This window comes from Nanorana parkeri, unplaced genomic scaffold, assembly GCF_000935625.1.
Source record: "Nanorana parkeri isolate BGI_ZX_2015 unplaced genomic scaffold, ASM93562v1 scaffold1222, whole genome shotgun sequence".
In the NCBI taxonomy this organism is placed as follows: Eukaryota; Metazoa; Chordata; class Amphibia; order Anura; family Dicroglossidae; genus Nanorana; species Nanorana parkeri.
The window spans coordinates 293,704-315,235 of NW_017307490.1; the positions used below are offsets into that span (position 1 = coordinate 293,704).

The 21,532-nt window shown below is 41.0% G+C and overlaps 1 protein-coding gene across 1 annotated transcript in view; it reads left to right on the forward strand.

The window, feature by feature from the left end:
• Nucleotides 1-1,451: 1,451 nt before the first annotated feature.
• SIK3 (SIK family kinase 3) overlaps nt 1,452-21,532 on the forward strand; it is a 60,769-nt gene continuing 40,688 nt past the window's right edge. The window contains exons 1-5 of the mRNA XM_018568642.1: nt 1,452-1,564; nt 7,406-7,469; nt 12,921-13,082; nt 18,256-18,380; nt 20,216-20,339. Coding sequence (XP_018424144.1) covers nt 1,523-1,564; nt 7,406-7,469; nt 12,921-13,082; nt 18,256-18,380; nt 20,216-20,339 — 517 coding nt within the window. The 5' untranslated portion in view covers nt 1,452-1,522. The remainder of the gene's footprint in view (nt 1,565-7,405; nt 7,470-12,920; nt 13,083-18,255; nt 18,381-20,215; nt 20,340-21,532) is intronic.

The window sequence follows — 21,532 nt, forward strand, 5'->3', positions numbered from 1 at the left end:
GCTGCAACAACTAATCGACATAATCGATTATAATCGATTATTGAAAAAGTTGTCAACTTTTTCAATAATCGATTAATCGGCTTCCGATCAGTTGGCCTTGTTCACAGCTCCACACGCTGTGCGCCGCACCTCCTCCCCACCTCACGCTCGCCGCTGATGACACCGCTTCTAATTGTGTTCTCAAGTTGGCACCGTTAACTACTCTAAGCAGGGAGCATAAACTTTGCTGATGGCAGAACTGTAGGTCCGATTCACAGAGGGAGTGTTGGACTACTGGAAAATGGACTGGTCATATTTCAGCCAGTGTATGCCTATCTTAAGATATTTAAAAAGCAATGTTTTTATGCACCTTTGTTTGCATCTTAGACTTTGTATACATACTTGCATCAATCAAACCACTAAAAATAAGATTCGCTATATACAAAACAATCTGCCTGTACAATTTTTGTACAACCAACATTTGATTTTATCAAGCTATGCAACAATGTAATATGACAGGTCCTTGCACTACATAGTGTTTGGTAGATCTGAGGAGAATGTACAATCAGAAGCTTTGCTGTGTGCCAGTAAAATAATTTTGCCCCCTTTTCCCAGGATTGTGAAAGCAAGGCTTATTCTATCTGCTGCCTTAAAAATGTCTGACTTGTATCTGGTCGGCCATCCTGTGCACAGTGCAGGATTACCTGAACGCTGGCAGAGTCCAGGATTGTCTCTGTCTTTGCCTCTGGTGCATACTGACCCCAGTTGCAGATCCACTCTCTGCTTTTGCCCACTGCTGCTGCCTACCCGAGATTCATGGGAATTGTAGTTCTCCTGCAGTTAACTAGATGGTCACATGGAAGATACAGGAAGCCAAGGGCTTGGCGCACATCTTTTGGAATTGAAAGTAGGCAAGATGTGGAGTCACTGCAGTCAGGGACAGGGGTTAGTGAGGAATATTAAAATATGAAGGGCTTGGGCAAGAAAAGTCAATACCAAAGGCTTCATTACATACTAGTAATTAACATTCGGGTAAACATGTGAAAATGAGCCAACAGCTCCCCTGCTGGGTGAAAATGAAAATACAGAATATGTACTGTATATGTAATATCTTATTTGACTAAAAGAAAGTGAAAATGTTAAGTGAATTTTTTGTTCTGAGCATTGTAAAGACAATATACTGTATATAACCACAAAACAATGATATATTTCCGATTAAGGCCAGCTCTGGTATAAAAAATTCATTGCAGTTTGGGGCAGAGAAGTAACTTTTTTTTTTAACTTCTGGTCTACTGTCCGATTTGTCTCAAAGTAGTAATCTCAAGTACACCATTAGCTAGTATCTGATCTGTACATCTAAGCTGTATCATGCAAAGGGTAGCTTTGTCCATTTTTATATAGGAATATAAAATATTGTTCTGTATAGGGCACTTGTTTTATTCCATTAAGCATTATTTTCTTTTTGCAGGTTGCCATAAAAATCATTGACAAGACCAAGCTAGATGGGGAAAATCTGAAAAAAATATTCCGTGAGGTGCAGATTATGAAGATGCTTTGCCACCCCCACATTATTCGGCTGTATCAGGTAAGCATCTTCCTGGCTTCCTTTTTTTATCCCCCTTGAAATGATCCCTTTGGGGGAGATCACCCCTGTGCTTACTTGGATCCTGTGTATTTCTTACAGAGATGATTTAAGAAGCCATTAAAAGCACAAAGCCCAAACCTATACGTCTCTTTCCAGGCAATGTATATGTAATGCTTACAGATGAAACTCGAATAATTAGAATATCGTGCAAAGTTCATTTATTTCACTAATGCAACTTAAAAGGTGAAACTAATATATGAGAGAGACTCATTACATGCAAAGCAAGATAATTCAAGCCGTGATTTGTCATAATTGTGATGATTATGGCTTACAGCTCATGAAAACCCCAAGAACCCCAAATCCACAATCTCAGAAAATGAGAATATTACATGCAATCAATAAAACAAGGATTGTACATAGAACAATATCGGACCTCTGAAAAGTACAAGCATGCATATGTACTCAGTACTTGGTTTGGGCCCCTTTTGCAGCACTTACTGCAATTACTTTTGCACAATATTCTAATTATTCGAGTTTCACCTGTATACTGGATCTGTTCATTGTTTCTAATGACAGAAGCACTGATTGATTGACTACCTGTGGCATGTTTATGATCTTGCAAAACTTGAAATGCCCTGTAAGCTAAAAAGTCTTTACAAACTCAGCTCTTAAAACCCTGACACAAAATTGCACATTACTAAATGGTCTTTCAGTGATTGAGTCTAATGCACAACCAAAATCTAAATTTTTAATACACAGGCGAATCTAATTGGTCCCAAATGATAGACCCATCTGGCAATCCTTTGTTAAAGCCAAATCCAACTTTCAGTTTAAATCAACTAAATACAGTCCAGGTGCTTCAAAATGAAAAGTGCTCAAGTGTTGCAGTTCATTATGTAGACAAAGAAGCCGTAGCTTGGTTAGAAAAGCCTGTCCTCTGCCAGCATGCTGTAGAGAAGGACCCTTGCTCTACATGTGGCAGCAGTGGTCTCTCTGTAGTGCTCTGACACTCCCCCCTAATGAGTCACAGCTAGTGCTCTCCAATCAGCAGGGAGCTTGAAGTTTTCTACTCATTTGGTTGTTTTTCAGCCAGATAAATGTAAAGTAGCAGGGAGCTTGAAGTTCGCTGATTGGAGAGCTCTAGCTCTGACTCGGCAGGCTTGCATTGGATAGTAATATTTGTTTGTCAATTGAAAATTTTTAGATGAAACAGATCGTCTTATTATAATTTTAGGCTCAATTCTTAAAGCTCTAACACCATTCTAAGGCACTATTTTCCTATTTTCAGCCATGTGTCTAATTTTCAAATTTCATAGGTCTCAACAGAAAACATCTGCCAAAGGATACATCCTGATGTGTTAGCTTAGTAAATTGAGCCTATGGTGTCAAAATAACTCCTTGCTCTTAAAGAATTGAGCCAATAGACTATAATGGGCTGACTCTGGAGTTTGGAGCCATCAGCTATGCACCAGGAGTTTGTTGCTTTTGTCATGTTTAAATGTTATCTGCTGTGAATATTAATAGTAGAAGCAGCTGGAAAATAATCACACAAGGTAAGTGTTGTCTTATATATCTGGGAAACCAGGTCTGAGAAGATGGAAGACAAATCAACCTGCTTATACTAAGTGTGCAATGAGTTTTGGTTGGAGTGAAAATAGTGATTTTCTGTTTTAGCAGACTGGCTATTTTCACTCCAACTAAAACTCATTTGGTTGTTTTTCAGCCAGTTAAATGTAAAGTAGCCTTAGGGATATACAGGTGAAACTCGAATAATTAGAATATTGTACAAAAGTAATGGCAGTAATTGCTGCAAAAGGGGCCCAAACCAAATACTGAGTACATATGCATGCTTGTACTTTGCCGCCTGTAATCTGGGTGTAGTGAATGAAGAGACCCATAGAGATGAGCAGTTTTCAATGCAGCCTGTAATCTGGGTGCAGTGAATGAAGAGACCCGAGTCCATCTCGTTCAGTCAAAAAACATGGCGCATTCACTGTTTCAGGCCAATAACAAACACTTAGGAAGCAGCAGAACACCAAATAACTGACCGGCATGAAGTTTTAACCAATGACCATGATGGCCTTCATTATTTCAGGAGAATAGCAGAATTCTCAAGTCATGGGCAATGGCCCCAGCTCCGCCTAAGAGAAGCAAATGAAAACAACTCCTATCTAGTCATAAATCTGTATCATGTGTTTAAACAAACAGTGGCGACAAAGTTTTATGATGGCAACTGACCATGCAGGCACCATCCAGCCACAGCATTAGCTATTCATTATTCCAGTTCTGACCACTACAAAAGGTAAAAATTCATACTTGTGCCTACAGCAAGGGGATGTGAAGAACTATTGGCTCTGGCAGTCGTAGGGGAAGACAATACAGGTGAAACTCGAATAATTAGAATATCGTGCAAAAGTAATTGCAGTAAGTTCTGCAAAAGGGGCCCAAACCAAGTACTGAGTACATATGCATGCTTGTACTTTTCAGAGGTCCGATATTGTTCTATGTACAATCCTTGTTTTATTGATTGCATGTAATAATCTACTTTTTTGAGGTTGTGGATTTGGGGTTCTTGGGGTTTTCATGAGCTGTAAGCCATAATCATCACAATTATGACAAATCACGGCTTGAATTATCTTGCTTTGCATGTAATGAGTCTATCTCATATATTAGTTTCACCTTTTAAGTTGCATTAGTGAAATAAATGAACTTTGCACGATATTCTAATTATTCGAGTTTCATCTGTACTACATAGGTGATTGTACTTTATGCTGGTGAGAGACTTAAACCACTTATTAGTCTAGCGCAATACAGGAGATTTTTAGTAGCGCAATCTTATGACAAAAATCTCTTGCAATTAATCACTAGAAGTATTCTTGAAAGCTAAACGAATCAAGCACATGGCTCTCTATGGAGCAAGCTACACATGTAGCCGCAATCAATCTTGTATGATGGCACAGTGCTCCATACGTGTGCAATTGATCTCTACAAGAGACTTCTGTATGCTAAATGTGAAGCTTGCACCATTTGTTCCAGCTCCTTAGCAATCAATTGCTACTTTATGCTATTGTTCATTAGAAATTTTGGAAGCACAAAGTCCTTAAAAGAGAACTATGGGGCAACCTTTTTTGGCCATAGTTCTCTTCAGGGTCGCAGGAGGACATATACTAATGTCCTACGGTGACCCAAAGCTCAGTATATAGCGGGCTATTGTACGCTATATGCTGACGCAGCCGGGACGGATCCCCCTAAATACTGTTGAGATCCACCCCGCTGGCTGATCGACAGATGGCTCTGCCTCTCATTTAACTCTTTACTCTCTGGGTTAGGGATGCAAAGAGTATTTAAACCACAACATTATAACCAGGCAAAGTAGTATTTTGATACGGAAAGGCCAACAGTGGCAGCCTCCTCATTTCTTGCTTGACTGTTATACCTTAATACAGTGGTTCTCAACTTTAGTGAGACTAGGTTTTAGTACAAAACCTTCCTTCCATGCCCTAACTTCCTTCCAAAACCTTCCATGCCCTAACTTTAAAATATGTATTTAAAACACAGCAGCACATGTTGCTGAAATACCCTATGTATGTTCTGTACGATTCCTATCTGTATTTTTTATACTCATTGTCTTTATACCACTTGGAAAAATTATAAATAAAGAATTTATAAAAAAAAAAAACACAGCAGCACATGTTGCTGAAATACCCTATGTATGTTCTGTACGATTCCTATCTGTATTTTTTATACTCATTGTCTTTATACCACTTGGAAAAATTATAAATAAAGAATTTATAAAAAAAAAAAACACAGCAGCACATGCAAACCCGGAGCATACTGCACAGGGTACAATACGGTGCTGTGAAAATGTGTTTTTAAGCTGTGTTGATGTGGCATCAGTGCCACCGCAGTGCTCCAACACACATAACGTACATTGTTAAGAGATTGTAATCTGCTGCCACACTAATATTTTTTAATGTACACAATAGCAACTAGGTGTAAATCCAGCTACCACTTTGCTCTTGTGTAAATGCAGAGTTATTAGACTGGCCAGATACATTGCAATCTGCTATTATTCCAAACATCATGAAACCGCTATATGACTGGTGAATAATGGTGTAGGGTCGCTATACAGTGACAGCTAGCATTGTAGTGCCTTCATATGCCCTGGTCCTGGCACTCTGTACTCACAATTCCACCATCTAGTGCCCTTCCATCAGCTGGGGGTGGCACTCTAATCCTGGGATGCTCTGCACAGCCCATACACATATCCCCTGCGCAGCTGCCCACTGCCTGCAAATTGGGGGCCACTCTGCCTTACTAGGGGGTGATCTGGTATGTGGGGAGAATGAGCTATATCACCGTACATTCTGCATGTAGGGGAGGAGGAAGACTGGCTGCTGTGATTGGACTTTATAAGTAGCAGCCTGTTACTGATGCCCAAATAAACTGGGCAGGAGGCAGCAAGTGGCCACATAACTAGACTCTGTGAGCCTAGGAAATCAGGACCTCACAACACAACAGAAGGACGGCTGCGGCCTGGTCGTTGTGAACCACAGACCACAGATTTTGTAGCATTTATTTGTTAGGTATGGGAAAATACTGTTAAAGTGAATAGGAATGGTTAAATTATTGTACAATTTTTGGAAACCGCTAGTCCTATTTAAGAGCCAGAGGACAGTTTTGTTTTTTTTAAGAAACAAGAAAAAAAATTGTTAGAAAAGTTTCTGAACATTTGGAATTTTCCAGGTTTCTACAACTGTGCCTTCTAAAATGTGATCTTTTCTTTTTGTTTATCTTGTTAATAATTTCAGTTTGAATTCATTTCACTTTTATATAACAAACATTTTACTTTGCCTCTTTTAACTTTATTGAATGTTTTTAATTGAAGGAAAAAGTATGTGAATACAACATAATTCTGTGCAACATAATTCTGTTAAAATCTATTTTGGCCGGATCAGAATATTCAAGGGACCTCAGCAGAAGAGTTAGAAAAGCTAATAAAACTGGAAAACTGTAGAGTAGAACTATGGTCACACTATAAAATCACTTATATGATGTAGGCTGTCCATACCGCTAGAACTGGGAAAACTGGGCTGCCTGTTTTCCAAGAACCCACTGGAACATTTTCGATTTACTTCTTGCCAAAGAAACCAGGGAATAGGTACTTCCTTTGATAGGGTGACAACACTCTTCCACTTGCAGTGAAATCACTTCAGCATTGCCATCCTTGCTGTTTATATTCTGGCACTGTTGATAACCCTATTGGTGACTAGTCACACCAGCTCTGCCCACAGCCCTTTAAAATTACAACATGTTGCTCTATCTGCAGGGGCTTAAAGAAGTGTAATAAAGTCTTTCTCAGCTTCTGCCACCCCCTCCAAAACTCTCTAGCAGGGTGCAGGAGAAATTCAGCTTGCCAACATGTCAACTTGTCTTGAAAATGCCTCTTTATCACTGTGAAAGGAAAAACAAAACTATAGAGTTTAGGTGGACTTAGAAAAAGTATATTTAAGCCCTTAGTCCTCTTTTAGTCAACGGCCAGGCTGATAGACAACCGCTGGCTGGGTTGAACTGGATGTTGTAGATTTGTGTTGTGGTTCATCAGTTGGAGAACAGAAAAGAAGAGACGTCTTGTCAATAACGGCTCCTGCTGGAGATTGACTAAAAACCGTCCCCTCTTCTCCTTGTACCAATACAGACAGGGGTGTCCACAGCTGCCTGATTTTATGTAAGCATTTTTTTTAAATATGCAGCTGTTCTTTAGATCCTTCTGCAACTGAGTCATTGTTTCATCTTTTTTGTCTATCTTTATCATATCCTTCTTTCATGTACCTCTTACAGGTGATGGAGACCGAAAGGATGATCTATCTTGTGACAGAATATGCCAGCGGAGGGGAGATATTTGGTAAGTCACGCAATTAATAAAGTTAGTTACATCAGCAAAAGTGTGGAATGATGTGACTTAGGGGTTAGATTAATATAGGACAGAAGGAAACATGACGTGAGAATGGTGACATTCAGTGACTAAACTCCTTACAGTGGAGTTGCTCTTTGGTACTGGTCCCATGCTGTTTGGACCCCATTCTCCATCTACAGTCACTAGGTTCCAGTGACCACTCACCGAACATGAACTCCTCTGTATACCAAAGTATTCTGGAGTTAAATGTGAGACCATCTGTCTGACAGCTAAATCTTGGCCGGAATTGGGTCATGCAACAGGACAATGATCCCAAGCGCACCAGCAAATCTATAACAGAATGGCTGAAAAAGAAAAAAATCAAGATGTTGTAATGGCCCAGTCAAAGTCCAGACCTCAACCCGATTGAAATCCTGTAGCGAGACCTCAAGCGACCTGTGCATACGTTTGCCCGCACAACAAATGCCCGCAAACCTCAATGAACTGATGTCCTGATACTTAAATCTAGGGATGCACCAATACCGTTTTTATCGGTCTAGAGCACCGATATTTTGCTTTTGGTACTGGCCGATACCGAGTGCCGATACCGGTGCTTCCACTGGCATGGGGCCGGCTTCCCGGGCATTCAGGAAGACGGGCGGTGGGTAATGGCCTGGCTCCATGTTCCCCTACGGCACTGCCTGTCACAGAAAATCTTCCTCTGACCGGAGGTTCCGGTATCGGTGAAGGTATCCGCACCTATTGGGGTGAGTACTCGGTATTGGCACCGATGCTACTATCGGAATCATTGCATCCCTACTTAAAACAATAGAATTCAAATAGGGTGTACTTTCTTTTTTTTTTTTTTCACATGACTAGCTTGTGGAGCCAGCAAGTGTATCTGTTGTGGCCTGCTGTACAAAAGACAGGTTCTCTTTACGTTTGTTTAGCATATTTGATGTTGGAATGGTAAAGCTGAACTTTTAGGGTAATTTAATCACTACTGTAAAAGTCTCTAAATTCCATTTACTTTTGATATTCCCTTGATGGGAGTATTTTCTAAATCCCTGGGATGATCCTTTTATTTACTGCGAAATGGAAAACTGGCATTGCGTGAACACACAGTGATGTCAGTCGCTCTGGGTGAATGCGCAGTAGGATTATACAGCAGCCATCCCAAAACTCAGAGCAGCTGATGAGCCATGCCATAAACATGTTGTAGAACACAAACTCCATTATTGTCGGTCAGGACAGGGTTAAATTAGCCTCGTGACTGGTAATGAGATACTGGTCCTTCATGCATGCAGCAGCAGCAGCCTGACTCTGTAAACAGGATGTATAGTGTGTGGGAGTCATAACATCGTTTAACCCATCTGCTGCTGGTGGGGGCTATGAAGAGATGAACAGGAGTCTACAAGAAAGAGAATATTAATCCAATTCACTGTTACAGTACGGCGCGGAACATTATATATCATGTCGTCGTCTTATTGCTTAGTTACATAGAATTGCAGTCATGGAATTTCAGCTACAGTACTGCAGGGGATTAAAAAAAAAGAGGGATTAGGAAGGAAACATTCAACTACTACCAGAGTGGCCTAATTTCTGAGGGTCTTAGGGGATCTCAGTGCCCCCATTTACTTGGCTGAACATCATGTTCTGAACCCTCCTTGTGAAATCATCTCTTTGCCTCTTACACCCGCCTCCTGGCTATCCAAATATTCCCACTGCAGAGCAAAACTTTGGTTTCCTTGCATTCCTTCAGCAACCACCCCTATAAATAGGACGAGTGCTCTTCCATCCAGTGTTTCACTACAGAAACGCAGGATGAATGCCGGACGCACAGTTGGATTAATAAAAGTTGCATTGAATTAAATCACTTTTATGTCCTGATGTTGGAGCGCCAAGTGAGAGTCAGCTGCCAGACTAGTAGCAAGTGTGAAATGTTAGGTCTGCGAGTAGTAGAAGATATGCGTAAGAGTTTCAGCTTGAAAGTCGTTCATTTCACTTCTTTGATAAGTAGACTTTGAAGCAGTACTTTCTGCCTCTTCTGTTTGCATTTTTTTGATCCCTGATGCCGGAGGATGGCAATGTTTGGAACCTGCTGGGTTCCCCTATCGTGAAACAAAACTGGGCTGTGAATGAGTTTTAGTATGTAGCAAAGCCCCATTCACATCAGTGCATTTGTAATGCTGGTCCCACCAGATGGGAGCTGCTATAAAGCTACTGCTCATTCTTTTCTATAGCCTTCACATCACAGCATTCTGCTGTAGGCTCATGGAAGCAGATAATGTACTTAGCAGTTTGTATATATCACCATAGATTGCAGTGAAAGTTATTCTCTGGAGCAAGCTCAGTCTTACCCTTCTACCGCTGGTAGGCAAGAAAGGTTTTGTTGCAGATCTTGCAGCTTGCATAGCAACAGTGCATACAGCAAGCATTTGCAAAGCTCTCAATAAGCTGTAGGCAGCTTTTTAAAAGCTTTTAAAGCAAACCATAGCTTAATTTTAGGCCTTATTCAATTTAGCAAATGGGGTTGGATCACCAAGTCCCCATTTACACATAGTAAATTGGCAAACGCATTGAGGTTGCACACATTTGTGCTTGCTCATGTGCATTTTCTTTCCCCATTTGCTGTGCATCCCCATTGATTTCCATGGGTTTCTATACTTGTGACAAACGCAGAAAAGAAACTCGCGTAGAAAAATCTGCAACGCGTTTCCCGGTTTTTGTGTTTTTTTTTGCACGTGTTTGTGCGCGTTGATGCAAGATTTCCTTCCGGCATTTGGGATGACATTAACTAGTAATGGCAACACAAGCATGTTTTGGGAACGCGCCTCACAGTGTATTAATATGCGCATTTGACGCACGTTCCCAAAACTTCTAGGTGTGAATGGGGACCCTGTCAAGTTTTGGTTGCTGTCTTGGTTATCGCTGGTAGGTCCACTGTCTTTGTTTTTTTTTAAATCCTGCTGATCCTTGTCAGCAAGTCAGGAGTTAATAAGAAATCAAACATTTTAGGACTTGTCTCAGGACAAGACGGGAGAAGAAATCATCCAATGAAGACACTCTGTTCCAATGGCCGCTCTCTACAGTTGGCCATACTCCAGTAGAGGTTTGTTTAAAAAAAAAAAATTTCGGTACATTTGTTCACTTTTCTAATAGTTATGGGGTCAAACTAGGAGCAGGAGCAGGATGGGAAATTTTTCTCAAACAAAATGAATATGGTTTTCTTGTGTGAAACTCCATTCATTCCAAAATAGAATAAAATCAAACAAAATGTCCACATTTGTTGTGCCTCTGGTGGCATTATCATATGTTGTTCATATATGAAATTGTTCATATGAACGTTCGTATGAAATTCGACTAGTGTATGACCAGCTTAAGAGGGACATTCCCCTTGCTTTATAGTGTTTCCTTCTCACGTCCTGCTGCATCTCCAGTACAGGAAGGGAGATCCCCCCCACATCTGGAAACAGACAGAAAAAGAACGGAGGGGCTTTTTCTTCTTCTCAACTTGCTACGGTACCAGCTTTACAAATGGCACGAGAGAATATGCTATTTGCTGGCTTGTGTTTTGAAAATTGCATGTTGTGAGGCTGTATCTGCCTTCCTTACTTAAAGGTGACTGACCCACAATGAGCATGTAAAAGTCAGAATTCTTTATCTCTGTTTGTTGTGGATTACCAAAGCCTCAACATGACAACCATACAACTAACATTTTGGGAAGGAGTCCGCAACGGCACCCTACATAGTTTTCTCATGACAGGTTTCCTTTTTAATGACTGACAGGTTTCAGACATTTTGAATGAGGCAGAATAAAAAGAAGCTGTACCATGCAGTGAAGAACCAACCCTTCTAGTGATTTAGAAAGTGTAGTAAGAGGGTTATGTAACTATAGTTAAACGTAGACTTTTTATCGATTTTAATGTTTATTCTTCTGTCATGGAGTAGCCGTTCATGGGTAAGAATTGACGTGATGAAAGTATATATCTTCAGTCTGACAAAGGCTATAGCAGGCAAGTGGAGCTTGAAAGGCCTCAGATCTGTGTAGTGTTCATTGCAATAAGATCCTGAAGTCGTATTCCGTCATCTCACACTTCAGTGCCTGTGGATGGACTAGTTGTATTTGGGTGAGCATATGATGTGCTTTTGTGCGTCTTCTATAAACAGTTGTTTCTACTGTCTGCAGACTCTGTCATACATTGATTTGGAGGGAGGTGGGTGGTTAGAGCCTGGGATAGGGTGGGGGGTGTTTATATCCTTTGCTTTCCTTGTCTTGAACCATTTCCTCTGGTCTTAATAATGGTTGGCATACAATATCTTTCCATTTTATTTTTGTGGCTGAGCACTTTGGCTCAGTGGTTAGCACTTTTGGCTTGAAGCACTGCGGTTCCGGATTTGAGTCAAGGTGTGGTCAGGACACTATCTGCATAAAGTTTGCATCACCTCTCTGTTTTTGGGTGGGTTTCTTCCGGGTACTCCAGTTTCCTCCACACCACAAAGACATGTTGGTTAACTTGCTCCTGTCTAAATTGACCTGAATCTGCAGAAAGGAACCTTAAATTGTTAGCTCCTTGAGGGTAGAGACTGGTGTGAATGTAAAGTGCTGCGTTAATTGACGGCGCTATATACACTGATCAGCCATATCATTATGACCACTGAGAGGTGAAGTGAATAACATTGTTTATCCCCTTTCAATGGCACCTGGAAGTGGGGGCATATATTAGACAGCAAGTGAAAATTTTGTACCTGAAGTTGATGTGTTGGAAACAATAAAAATGTGCAAGCGTGAGGATTTGAGCGACTTCGACAAGGGGCAAAATGTGGTGACTAGAGCAACTCCACCACTGCAGAAGGAAGCCGACTTCACTTGTTGCTATGCTGCCTGGCTTCCTGATTGGTTAGGAAGCCAGTCTGCCTACCAGCAAGTGTATTAGGCTTCCAGCCAATCAGGAAGCCAGAGAATGTCGGACTCCAATTCCTAAGGGAAAGTATATCAAAGAGTGGTGAGTCATGACGTGCTGCCTGGCTTCCTGATTGGCTTGGAAGCTGGCTTCACTTGTCGCTAGGCAGCTTGGCTTTCTGACCAATCATGAAGCCGGATGGCACCTCATGACCCATCTCCAGGCTTCCTGATTGGTCAGGATTTCTTTCGATATTACACCGGCTCCCCAGGCAATCAGGAAGCCAGGCGACGGGTCATGATCGCCCAGCCGACTTCCTGATGGGGGAACTCGGTGTCGGCGAGTGTCGGGAAAAAAAATATTGGTACTCGTTAACAAAAAAAAAAACGTATCGTGTGTCCCTTATGTTGTTGATCAAAAGTTTGAGCTGGCAATCTAGATAGGTTTTGTCTTGATGAAAGTCATTTGAATTATTCCCAAGTAATATGTCTGCCTCTTTTGACTTGTACTAGTTTTTGTTTTGACTCTAGCACTGACTTATTTTTTTCTCTCACAGATCACCTGGTGGCTCATGGGCGCATGGCAGAGAAAGAAGCACGCAAGAAGTTTAAGCAGATTATTACCGCGGTTCATTTTTGTCACTGCAGGAACATTGTGCACCGAGATCTGAAGGCTGAGAATTTGTTGCTTGATGCAAATCTTAACATCAAGATTGCGGGTATGTAAATTCAATAAAGTCAGATTGGTCATTTAAATAATAATCACACAGATCTATGTACATACAAATACTAAGTGCTTAATATTTCATTAACATGGCTTATTTTTTGTCTGTTGCCATATCTCAGCAGTGCAGCCCTCCTGAACTGTCACTAGGGTGGTCATAAATGGCCCACACCATCATTTCAAATAATTAGAATGTCTACACGAATAACTACAAAACATCTTTTTTTGGATGTTGCAAGAATTCATTATTGCTTGTTATTAATCTGTCAGGTTATTAAATATTTTTATTTATTTATGGCATAAATATGTGAGGATATATTATATAAGTGTCTACATATTAAATAACTTCCACCAATGCTTATCAAAGGTAAAGAAATGGTTGGCTGCCCAAATCCAACCAGAAGCCTACCTACATTTATTACATTGAAACTCGCCACTCTTTTATATACTTACCCTTAGGAATTGGAGTCTCACATTCTCTGACTTTAGGGCTAAGCTCTACTAACTTCCCTTCCCTTGTCCAACAAAAGTGCCCACGCTGCCTGCTGAGTCAATCTTTCTGGACTTGTTAATGGCAGTTATTTGGGTTTTGCCAGGAAGGCAGTGTAAGTCAGACCCCAGTAACAAAGTCTGGAGGGGAGGGGCACAGAAGAGTATTGTTGTGGCAAATAATGGCAATAGTGACATCTTATCATGTCTGCTGTTAGACAGGGCATCTGTTTTTAAAAGTTTAACAAGAAGTACAGGTTCACTTTAAAGTGGGTGTCCCCTGTCTTGTGTAGCTCTTGAACTTGGTTATTACACACTGTATTCTGTAACTTGCTTTTTGTGCAGTTTGTTCCATACAGCAGGGAGCTGAGGAAGACAAGGTGGAGGTGACATCCCTGCAGGAAAGGGCACTGGCGTAGAAGGAAGTCTGAGCTTCAGCCTTTAACCTAACTGCCCTAATAGTTTAATGGAATGGTCTTTTAAATCTGCAGTCCTCAGTCATGTCTGAAAATGTACAGAGAGTCTCATGATGAGCTTGTTTTTCCTCACCTGTTAGTATTTGGTGACCTTATTCAGAATTTCCTCATTTGTTTCCACAATTATGAAACTTAGAACTGTGTCTGCTTAAGCTAAGACACCTAATGTGGTACTACAGACCAACAAGAAAAACAAGAATACATGTGGGGGTGGGTGCTCGTCTTTGCTTGACAAAATTGAAATTTGCATAATGGAGCTTCTAATGTCTGAACTCGCAGTTCCTCTCCATTCTGAGCAGAATTACTATTGTAACAACACATCAGCAGTAGGGTCAAATTAACCTGGTTTATTATTATAGACATTTGGTGTATGTGCTTGGATGAGGACGCACTGGGGTAAAGCTACCATTTGGGCTTATGACTGAACACTTCTAATTCACTCTCTCCCCTAAACATGAAGATACCGCAGTGCCAAGGAGCCTCAGGGCCACAGCTCTCATGAAAGTGGGCCATCTCTGTCCCGGAGAGCATCTCGTGGTTATTTTGACCCATTACTATAGTATTAGTCAATGAGCTGATGGCAACAAATGAACGGAGTGTTTTGTATGTTACTCTGCTCATATTTGATATGCTGCCAAATATATTCGGGTTCAATTTGAAGATTTTTCTTCTCAAGTCCCTGGTGCCACTGTGTTACTGATCATTGTTTCCCCCTTTTACACACTTTACAAATCTATTAACAAAAGCAAGTTTTGTAACACTTCAGCATGTTGCAATTACTTGTATTTGGTTTATTGTATTTAAAAGCTTAATTCCCTTTAAATGTTTACTTTATATGCAATATGCAGGGTTTATCTTGTTTAAAGGCACAAGTACATAAAGATGGCATGACATCTCACACTCATTCAGCTATTTAAAAGGCCAAATTGATCAAATAAAAGAGTATCTTTACTGAGAAATTAGGCCGCCTGCCTGCTCTGACTCAGCCAAGCTGTTTTTGAAGTTTCTCCCATTCAAGTCAAATAGGAACTTTTCCAACATCCTCCTTGCTCAGTTAGAGCGCGCAGGTGGTAGAAGTGTTTGGCATATGACAATCTCTAGAGATTGCAGTTTTATATAATCTTCACCTGTTGTTTACTGAATTAGTTTCTTTAGCAAAAGATGAGATTAGTCAAGAAAAATCGACTCATTTAAATTTTAGGTTAACGCTATTAAAAGAAACATTTCATGGCTTCTAAGAAAGCAAGCTAATGCTTTGATTGTTGAATGACATCTCCACAGTGCTAGAGCTCCCTGAAAACATGAACCTCAGGGTGTGGGCCTTACAAACACTCCCTACATATCCCACTATTCATTGCTAGGTGCTTGGATGAGCGATCACCAGACTTTAATACCATCACAGATAACGAGGGGGTGGGGGGGAGGGGATATTGTTTTTCATAGCAGAGTCCAGCAGTACATTGGGGTGCCGGTGGTGTGCTGAATGTAGACAATAGCTCACACCTTAAGGTGCCTGCTACCGTATCAATCTTTGTTTTCTTTCATTAAAGGAATTATAGATTTAATATGAAGTGGACATGAATTCAAAAAGTGAAATTTGCTATCAAATAGGGAACATCTTAAAATGTTAAATGTGCCTAAGCAGTGTCCAGAAAAAAACTACCTTTCCTTGCATTCCTCCTGAAAAATAACAGTGCACTTCCTGACATGTAAATGTGCCTAGGCATGCCTGTACCTCTAGCCTCATAGCTGTATATCTGCAGTTTGAGATCATTAAAGGCACTGCTAGTTTCATGAGATTTGGTGATGTCACTAATAATGCTGTTTACTGTTCCCTCGCTTGAGAGAAATCTTGTGCTTCATCTGTTCTGTGGATCTGGATTTCCACCACCTCTTTGCATGTTGATTACTCAACCAGGTATCACGAGGGGCAGCTTATGAGCAAGCAAAACCTTGCTCCTCTGCCAAGATGGCCACCACCACACAAAAGAGATGCAGAACAAAGCATGGTATGTGAGTAATTGGGAGAAGATGCGCTGCAGGGAACCCATAGTCAATACTGATAACTAGCCCTTTGCCTTCAGCTTGCCTCTTCTGGGCACAGCTTCCACAGTACATGTCCTCTTTTAATCAGTTGTAGCTTGTCTCTCAGAATAGGATCACTTTGCAGTATGATTGCTTCTTGCAGTATTGAGAAATGCTAACAAGTCCCATGCAGGTTTTCTTATGGAGGAAGCTATTTAAGGAAGATGAGGGAAATGATCCTGGGAATCCTGAGTCCAGGAGCTGCTCTGGAATTGCTTGGATCTTCCCATCTGCTGTTTTTTTTTTTGGCAGCTGCTCATTTCAGTCATCTGATGAGTAGGATGGAAAGGTTTAGTTATTGTCAGAACATCTCGGCGTGTATTTTGCTTGTTTTTCTATTTTCCTTTCCTGAATTCTGTGGAAGCCACAAATGTGACAGGAGATAATGTCACTTCTTTTTCAGCCTTCAAACTCTTTCTGATTGACCATAACCCTGAGTAACTATATAACATTCCCAACATTTATATCACCTAGTTCCTGCGGGTTTTACGCAATATACTGTCTTTTGTGTCATATTTTTTTTTTTAAGGGTTGTTTTCTATAGGCTGATAAATTACCTGTTTACTGTGCATTGGTTTTTATTTTACCTAGTTCCTCTAGAGCTGGTAGATTCACTTCCAGAAAAATTGAACTGGCAGGTATTCAGACAGTTGGTTATTCTGCTGCATACAGGAGGGTTTTGACTCTGGCAAACAAAACATTGTGGCCAGCCTGGTATAACACCCCCTACCCTCCTACTCCCAGTGTGCCTTAGTTTTGTTTCTGTCCTGCTAGAAAGTGTAAACTTTTTGCTAGCAAATTTTTTGTCTTCAATTGAGATTACCTTTTTTCCTTCAATCACATTTACGTACTGCCTGAGCTGGTCTCTATACAGAGCTATCTAGATTGGCATTTCCTCAGCACTAGCTTTGGAGGCTGTACGTGGACTCCACTGGACACAAGAATTGGTAGGCCACCCTTGAATGTGGCCTTTCAGCACTGGACTATACATGGTGGTGCTTTCTAGACCTCACTGTACTTTGTTAGCCACAGAGCTCATTCTGGGTCCAGAGTCGGGGCACAGCCTTATGCAAAATGTCTGCTTTCTGACGATTTACTGTGAAAGGGGTTAATGCTGATGGAATCATCCGCTGGGTGCAGTTTTGTGGCTGCTCTGTGGTCTTGCCTGTCATTTAGCAATGAGGAAGCACCTTCCCACCACTGATTTTGACTGCAAGTGACATGAGTAATTATTCTATGTTAGTCTCTGCTGCCTGCCTACAGTGGTCTTTTCATGAACAGTTGGCTTGTCACCTCCAGCTGCCCGTGAGTATCCAAGGCCTACCCTGAGCTACATTGCCCCTGCCTACAGTGCAAGTTGTCGGACCCTAGACACAAGAGGAACAGTACCAGGTGCCTTCAGCTCATGATGCACAAACTGTTGTGCTGCAGCCTGGAATGCACCAACTGAAGGGCCAGGCACAGGAAGCCTGGAATTATGTACCCAGTTTGTCTTTGACATCCTCAGTGTCTTCCCTAGATAGATTGGTTCGGCACCCACCCGGACCTTGGGTTTGTTTCCGGTCAGGAGTGCGGTGGCATATACTTTTTCAGTGTTCTTTTTGTAAAATGCCAGTCCACCAAAGAGTAAAATGAATTCTCTGGGTAAGTACTGATGTACTGAATCATTCTACAGTTAAGTGTTTTAGGTACTTGAATAGAGAGAGGTGTTCACCTGAGTTCCAGGCTTCAGGTACCAGGTGTGGCCATTTGGAGAGAGGGGTAATGTGGAACATAGTACAAATATTACAATAAGAGGTTTGAGTCTCTACTTCGAAAAATCCAGCAGGGACAATTCACGATTGAAGTTCCTGAGAAGGCATGCAAAGCTGTTTGGTGATATAACACCTAGATCATGTCTCTGTGCTGTTTTAATTAAGCAAACTGTAGGAAGTGTCTGATCTGCTGTGCTATAACATTTAACCAAAAGTTCAGAGGCTTATGCACAACAAAAGTGTGCCACCTCTGTACTGTCTACAGGAGGAGCTTCCATACCCCCCTTAACGTTGTTTATTTCCTGGTATGTACTGGGCACTGAATTATAGTTGTAAACTTTCACCTTTTTTTTTTTCTCCCTAGATTTTGGGTTTAGTAATCGTTTTACCCCAGGACAGTTGTTAAAGACTTGGTGTGGAAGTCCCCCATATGCAGCTCCAGAACTGTTTGAAGGAAAAGAGTATGAAGGACCCAAGGTGGATATCTGGGTAAGTAGCCTGAATCGCTTCGTAATCTTGATTTTGTGTGACAGCTGATCACTGATAACATGCAGGTTCCCATTTACAAAGTAAACCTGTAAATAAATCAACATTTTGGTGGTTTTGCTTTGGTGAGAGCAGTTGCCTGCACATTCCATGCATTCTTAATGAGAATGCCTCCCTCTACCCCTTTAGCCAAGTGCATGTTTTGTACCAAACTCCATTTTTGATAGCTTTAGAACTCATGTCATGTTTTTATTGTGGTTTTTCCTCTAATTTCCTGTCTTTGAAAACACATAAAGGAAAAGAGAGGAAAATTCCCAGTTAACCAAACGATAATATAACCTGACAAAAGTTCTATCCCTACAGTGGCAAAAATAAATTAATTTATTGCTGTGTGCCGATCAGGAGAAACCTTGCTAGTGGATTTCTATAATATCCCCTTCGCACACCATACCGTTATATACCCCAGAATCCAACGGGTGCTGGAACAACTGGTGGTTGGCGCCACAGTATACAATCTAGAGGATATGTTGTCTGCACACCATTGTGCTTTGGAATATCATCTTTATTCGTACTCCTTTAGCGTGACATCTTTCGAAACAGTCAGGTTTTTACTACTGGATGTGTCCCCACTAGCAAGGTAGAAGATATGTTGTCCGCACACCATTCTGCTTTAGAATTTCATCTTTATTCATACTCCTTTAATGTGACATGTGAATGCAACATTTTGGAGCCGCACAGGACCCTTTCGTCGGGCAAAGTGTCAATGATCGAAAGTGCTATACATCCTCCAAGGAAAGTATCAATGAACGAAAATGCTATACATCCTCCAAGGATGGTGTGCTGACTTAATTTGTGCTGTCTTGAACTATCCTATAAGACCTAATAGGTCCTAATAATCTAAATGTGCATATAAGGGACGATATCACGTCAAATAATGGGGAAGACGTGGAAACTCTATGGCTGGAGCTAGATATGACGGACGCTAGCCGTAAATTTCTCGTGGGTATTTGCTATAAACCTCCAAATATAGGGGAAGAGGGAGAAGTCAATCTTCACTCACAGATAGGAATAGCTGGGAGAGAGGGCAATGTAGTCGTGATGGGTGACTTCAATTACCCAGACATAAATTGGGCCAATGGAACTTCGGGTTCGGCAAAGGCGGGGCGATTTCTAAACATGTTGCGCGACAACTTCATGGACCAGATGGTGGAGACTCCTACCAGAAAAAATGCCATCTTAGATCTAATTGTCACTAATAATGCAGAGTTAATCGAGGATATTGTAATTGGGGAGTCATTGATGGACGATTTCTTAAGGGACCGTAATATACAGGGGTACAGGTACTCCTAGAATGAGATCCTAATAGGTTGGACTTGATGGACTAATGTCTTTATTCAACCTCAAATACTATGTAACCTAGTGCTGAGGGCTAAAAAGAACATGCTGGGAGAGAAAGGCCGTCTCTATTGGTATATTGGCTCTCTGTTGTTTTTAAAGTGACCACAAAGCTTCCTTAAGGATTCACTATACATTTAGACGTGGTCTCTCTGAAAAGGTTTCTCAGAAAAATTGGAATAGATTATTATTATTATTACTATACAGGATTTATATAGCGCCAACAAATCAGGAGATGTAGCATTTTCAGAAGAAACGTGTACTCTGAGTTCCCAGGTTGACAGCAAGCGTAATGGTTTTAGTTCCCGGTTTTACAACAAATATTGAAGTGTTGGCTTAGGTGTTGGGTTGGATTTGATCAGACAAGTCTGTACATGATGCTTTTTGGAGTTCCACTTTTCTTTTACTTACTTTTTGTTTTGTTTTTTTCCTCCCACATTCAGAGCTTGGGAGTGGTCCTGTATGTCCTGGTCTGCGGTGCTCTTCCTTTTGATGGAAGCACATTACAAAATCTACGAGCCAGAGTCTTGAGTGGAAAGTTCCGAATCCCCTTCTTTATGTCCACAGGTATGAGTTTTATTGGTGTGGTTTGTATTCCTTAAAAGTAATGTTCTCAAAATTAATAAAATCAAGCCATCACTGTTGATGTAAACTTTGCCTTTTTTTGCATTTGAATTCCTTATTTTGCATTTTTTACCTTGCCTAGCTGCCACAGCTATTATACTTTTGTTAGTTGAAACTCTTGCTCATGTTTTACTTTAAAGAGCAACCGTGACCTGGGGGTCTAGCAGTAGCAATTTCCGTAATGTGCAAGTATGCATAGAATTCTTACACCCTGTGGCAGACTTACCTCAGTTTGCCCTCTTCCACTGATGACATTGCTCTGAGTTGCTGTCATCTTCCCTTGCACTTCTCCCCTCATTCATGAGGCAACACCCACACATTTACACTACTGTGAGTGTCAATCATATAACTGAACACCTTGCACCAAGTATTTTTCCCTCCAGTCTCTGCTGACTGTAGTTTTGTTTTCATACACTGTTTTCAAGCTGATTTAAATTTCCACTTGAGTTTTCTGTGTGTGTGTGTATATGTAATATATTTGTGTATATATGTATATGTACAGTGGGGCAAAAAAGTATTTAGTCAGCCACCAATTGTGCAAGTTCTCCCACTTAAAAAGATGAGAAAGGCCTGTAATTGGCGTCATAGGTAGACCTCAACTATGAGAGACAAAATGAGAAAACAAATCCAGACAGTTTGGTGGCTGTCTATTCGGACTGGAAATGCTGCAACTGGTTTAGCTATGCTCCCCCTGTGATTGCAGAGGTTTTGGATTGATTTGACTGTAGGGGAACACATCGCAGGACATTTAGAGGTTCCACACTGCTCTGCATTTCATAAATGTGGATGATTATCTTTCTCAAGCCTATGGTGTGGTGTGTAAAAGACTAAACACCAAAGTGCAATACACACAATGTGCATGTGTTAACACAAACAAGGTGCAAAAATGTGTTTCATTTAACCTACAAAGGTCTGTTGAATGCTTGTGCATTGCACAAAGCTTTAGCCAGCACCCCAGCAAACATTTGCATTCAGCACTCACAAAACTGCTTGATGTTTTTAAATGCTTCATAAATGCTTAGTGTTTCGAAACAAAGTGACCTGAAGATAACTAGGGCTGCAGCTAACGATTATTTTCATAATCGATTAGTTGGCCGATTATTAAGTTCGATTAATCGGTTAATCGGATTAAAAAA